We start from the raw sequence: 5070 nt of genomic DNA, 5'->3' as shown, positions 1-5070 counted from the left end.
GAGGTATTCGCGCCTGAGAGAACGGTACCCGCCTGCCCGTCGAGGGTGCGGATGGTATTCCAAGAGGTACGAAGGTTACAAGTAAGATACAGAGTACATACGAGAGTCCATGAATATATATACGAGATCTGGCTTGTTTGCCAGGAGCAAACAAGCGCGCGTGATAAGATAAGATCGATCGCCCGGATACAGCAACGCGGAAGTGGCGCTTAGGATAGATGTGGCCCACTCATGTTGAGTGCCACACCGTATCCCTAGCCGCCCCTTACACTCTCCCCTACTGAGCCGAACTACGGCTCACTTAGGATGGCGGCGCGGGTCCAGGAGGGCCAGGGGGAGGAGGACCGAATGGAGGTGAGGGTGGAAATGATGATGGGTCGGCCTCCGCCTGGGCTCCTGATTGAGGACCTAGTGCAGCCCCAGCGGGACCAAACTGACCAAACGAGTATATCGTTGGGTGAGTTGGTGCCGGCTGAGGCACTGCCGAAGAGAGAGGGGCTCCTGCATTTTGCGGAGCCGCGGGGATACCACTACCACTCGGTTGGGGCCACTGGTTAGGGCCCGACGGAGGGTATGCGTAGGATTGCGAACTTTGTTCGCGCGGCCAGCCCTGATAGTACGGGTAGGATGGTTGAGGGGCGGGAGCCGGGTAAGTGAATCCACCAGCTGGTGGAACATTACCCTGACTCCCGGGCTGTTGCGCGAACGACGTAAGCTGGCCCCATTGAGTCGATGTTGACCCATATGGAGCCCACTGCTGCTGCTGCACAGGCTGTTGCCATGTGAGAGTCGGTTGTGGGGGCTGCCATTGCTGCTGCTGCTGTGGCGGTTGAGGCCACTGCTGAGGTTGATGTGCGGGAGGCTGCATTTGAGCCTCACTCGCAGGTGATCTAGGAGGCGGAGGTTGCATTTGAACCTCAGCGGCGGATTGAGAGAACCAGGAAGCCGAAGGTTGGGCTTCCTGGGCAAGGCCACGATCACGGGCTTGAGCCCACGTTTCCTCAAGGCTCGCCCGGTTGGGAGCCTGAGGAAAGTCGGCGTCGGAGAGTCCGGGTCGACCAAGAAGGTTGTTGCGTCGAGTACGAGCCCATCTTTCGAGCTCGTGCAACTGTCCGGCTGATGTTATTACCAGCCGGAGATGACGCAACATCGCTCTCTCGTTGCCAATGAGAGAGTGATCAAGACGCGGAGTGGTGGTTCCAGTTGGAACCACCGATTGAAGAGAATGGTAAGCCCATTGGGCTTCCAGGTTTCCGGGAACAGAGGCCACGGTCATGGTGTATCGTCGGAATGCGTTTGCATCCTGACGTGCCACGAGCATGTCCTCTGGGCTGTTCGAAGCAGCCCCCGGAGCGATCGACTCGAGCCACCGATATTGGCGGACCCAGCGAAGATCGATCTCACCACTGATGATGAGAGCGCCTTGCGGCATGGTCACACCGGGGTGATTCCAGTACTCTGCCCATTCTCTATCGCTCGCGTTAGAGCCCGGTTGAGGCAGGGCAGGAGGAGGAGCCCGGCTGCGTTGAGCTCGGGGCCTCGGGAGATCAGCGATGGTCCTTGTCGCAGATTGCGACTCGGACCTTGCATTGGGAGCGGAGCCCTCAGTTCGCGACTTCTTTTGCCGCGAAGGAGCTCCCACTTCACCAGAGGAGGAAGCGTGCCGGGGTGCACGCAGGTCTCTTTGAGATGACCATTGGAGGAAGCGTCGCTGCCCCAATGACAGTCTCTCTGGTTGTACACATCGGAGGTTATTATCCTCCATGATCAATCGTCGAGTCGCGGAGTCATTGCCTCCCTCGCTCGCGATGATCACTTCTTCATAGTCCCTCTCACTACGAAGGGAGCCGCGTGTCCAATCCCGCTCGCCTTGTTGTCCTTCTTCGTCGTCACGCTTGCGCTTACCGCTCGTGTCAGACGAAGAGGAAGGAGCGGGATTAGGGGCGGCGGGAGCATTTGCAGGCGGAGGCATTCTTGCCATCAGCTCGGCCTCTCGTCTAGACCTGTTTTGTCTTTGACGAGAGCGCCTAGCGCGCCTGCGTCCAGAGTCCGTAGATCCTGGCATGCCTGGGGTAGTCATCCATCCCAGGCCTGCCAACACCTCGTTATCCGGGCCGGAACCTTCTCCTTCGTCATCAGAGTCGTCGATCCTTGTGAGACGCGACGGCCCTGCTGTCGGAGGAGAGCGTGGTGGGAGACGAACAACAGGAGCATTTGGCCCTGCTGTTGTTGAGGAGGATGTGGTGGGGGCAATTGCTCCCGCTCCTTCGGCTTCATGGACTTGCTTGTCCATGTCCTCATCCTGCTCTTCGGTGACCACGGGATCTGTTGACCCCGAGTCTTTTGGTGGAGCGAAGCTATGGGCCCCTTTCGGGTAGCCCTCATAGGAATCGTCGGAGTCAGAGAACGCGGCGTCAGGATGGTTTATCCTGCGCTCTTTGTCGTACTCCCTCCTCAGGCTGTCATACGCGGGCCTCATCCACGAGAGGTCGTGCTGGAGCCTGTCCGACTGTTCCTGCAGCTCGCGATTGCGAGCTGCAAGCCTCCGTGAATCAGCGAGGGATTCCTCGAGCCGAGAGGATACCTCGTTGACCCTCTTATGGAGGGCTTTCAACTCCTCGTCGTTTTTGGACGCCAGTTTAGCCGATTGGCTAACCTGGGCGCTTTTCCTTTTGTTAGACTCCTCGAGTCTACGCAGGTCTTCACGGATTCTCCCGTAATCCTGTTCCTGCGTCGCGGAGGCTCCCAGTTGAGCCTTCAACGCGCTGACTCGCCCCGAAAGGTTGGAGTTCTGCTCCGTCAGGGATTGAACCTGCTGGCGGAGCTGACGCAACTCTCCTTCCGTTATATCACGTTGGTCCGATTGACCGCTGCGATACCCTTCCTCGCGTCCCTCTGCTCGGGACTGCTGGAGAAGGTTACTTTGATGAGCTTGACGATCCCGGGTGGCGTCGTCAACCCCATCAGAGTGGGAGAGGTGGTGGTGGTCGAGATGGCAGACATATTGTCTGCACATCTCGCAGTACGTTCCCGGGTGCATTATTATCTGCAACCGTTCGTGGTACTGCAAGTTGGAGTTACTGGGGTCCCAGTTGGGACCACCAGTGCTGTTTACAGTACCCTCAATTTGAGGGTACGTTCTGGGCGGTGGAGGAGGCGGAGACGGCGGAAGGGCAGGCAGCGACGACAGATCCATGCCTGAGGCTTCTGCAGTTGCAGAAGCCTGACGGCTTGTCATTGCTTCCAATGGGTAGGTGGCGACTGGCGCCTCGACTACCACATCGTCTACCTCCATCGCCGTCGTCACGGCGTCTTCCTCGGGAACGGGAGGGAGAGGTGTCGATGCAGACAACTCACCTAAGCGGTTTGCCTGCTCGATGTCCTCCTGAGTGACTGGGAGGGGATCAGAAAGATCCCCGGATGTTTCTGTTAACGAATCCGAGTCGTCAGTATACTCGCCCCAGTTTTCGAGGAGGTTTATGTGGATGAACTCTGAGAGTATCTTTTGATACCCCGATTCATCCAACGCACCTGCGATGGGAGACTCCGTTGAGTCTCCCGGAGTCAATTTTGACTCCGTGGGTTGTTTTGGGTCCTTTGACGGTTCGGCCATTGCGTGGAAGGGAGAGAAGATGGGGGTTTGGAAGACGGAACGCGGTCAACTGCACCAGCGTCTTTTCAGACGCGCTGCACAGCTGGCCACGTGCTCGCTTAAGTCCGTCTTCGGAGATCTGATCTTGGCCGAGCGTGCCTTTTTCGGCGCTTCTTCGGCTATCAGATCCCGATCCTCCCTTACTCGACGCGTCTTGGCGTCGACAACCTTAAATCAAAGCGGAACCGGGTACAGAGGGCTCGCGCGGTAGTTCAGTGGCGGAGGCCACGCCACGCAGAGCCAGGTAGTCTCGTAGCAATTCAGTGTGACGAACCCGGTCAAGGCTCGTCCACTCTACATTACCCGTAGATAGTGTACCAATGAAACGAATTTTTTGTCCGTCCCATGAGTGCCCGACGAGAGATGTGAAATACACCTCATCGCGATCGGGCTGTCCGAAATCGTAGGCCGCTGCTAAATCCCTACTGGGAAATATATCATCGCTGCTTGCGATGTGCGGCCTGACAAGGTTCATATGGAACCGAGGGTGAATTCGTCGCTTGACGAGTTCATCCGGCAATTTTAGTTCACATACAGATTCTTTGGGCCACACTTTAGTGATTGGATATGGCCCAACGAATTTAGGGAGCAATTTATGCGCCCTTCCTTTCGGAAGATTCAGATTTTTGGTATTCAAATAGACGAGTTGTCCCTTTGAATACTCTGGTGCATCACGGCGTTTTTTATTAGCGTAGTAGGTCTGATTGACCCGACTTTCGATAATAGCGTCGTGAGCCCGTTGTAAATTGGCTCGAGCCTTTTCCGCAAAGTAATTAACCCCGCGGTATGGACTCTCCCCTACAGGAGTGGCCATCCATTTCGGCAAGTACCCATAATTAAGCTCGAAGGGAGCATAACCAGTACTTGCTGAGACACTGGAATTCATGGCGAACTCTACCATAGGGAGCCAATCGGCCCAATCTGTTTGAGTGGGCTCGACCATGGTCCGGAGCATTTTCGATATCGTTTGTATCGCACGCTCGGACGCACCATCTGTTTGAGGGTGGAACGAAGTAGACATGAGAAGCTTTGTTCCGGCGAGTCTATGTAGCTCTTTCCAGAACGCCGCAGTGAATTTAGTGTCGCGATCGGACACTATGGACAATGGGAAACCGTGCAGTCGCACGATCTCCCAGAGGTACAGCTCTGCGAGCTCGATAGTCGTGACCTTCGTGGTTACTGGTATTAAGTGAACCATGGAGGTCTTCCGGTCTATGACTACCCACAGGTAATCATATCCGCTCGACTTCGGGAACGGGCCAACGAAATCCATAGCTATGGATTCCCAAGGCTGGTTTGGTACAGGCAAGGAGTGGAGAAGACCCGCTGGTTTTTGCGGCGCGGTCTTAGACATTTGACAAGTCTCGCAAGATGCGCAAAACTTGTCGACTGTCGTCCCCAGACCTGGCCACCAAAAA

At 56.3% G+C, this 5070-nt stretch overlaps 2 protein-coding genes across 2 annotated transcripts; both read right to left on the bottom strand.

Annotated features, from left to right (window-relative positions):
• Window positions 1-301: 301 nt before the first annotated feature.
• STEHIDRAFT_164079 (uncharacterized protein) lies at window positions 302-3613 on the bottom strand (the record flags this gene model as incomplete). The annotated part of the gene is made up of 1 exon (XM_007311809.1): window positions 302-3613. One exon carries the CDS (start codon window positions 3611-3613, stop codon window positions 302-304), a length of 3312 nt encoding a protein of 1103 aa, XP_007311871.1.
• A 244-nt stretch (window positions 3614-3857) lies between these two features.
• On the bottom strand, window positions 3858-4190 carry STEHIDRAFT_34526 (uncharacterized protein; the record flags this gene model as incomplete). The annotated part of the gene is made up of 1 exon (XM_007311808.1): window positions 3858-4190. A coding segment is annotated over one exon (333 nt), but the record flags the coding sequence as incomplete, so codon positions are not given.
• Between the last annotated feature and the right edge of the window lie 880 nt (window positions 4191-5070).

The sequence above is a fragment of the Stereum hirsutum genome (genome assembly GCF_000264905.1).
Source record: "Stereum hirsutum FP-91666 SS1 unplaced genomic scaffold STEHIscaffold_57, whole genome shotgun sequence".
Lineage (NCBI taxonomy): Eukaryota > Fungi > Basidiomycota > Agaricomycetes > Russulales > Stereaceae > Stereum > Stereum hirsutum.
The sequence above is the reverse complement of the archived record's forward strand: the minus strand, read 5'-3'. Positions and strand labels throughout refer to the sequence as shown.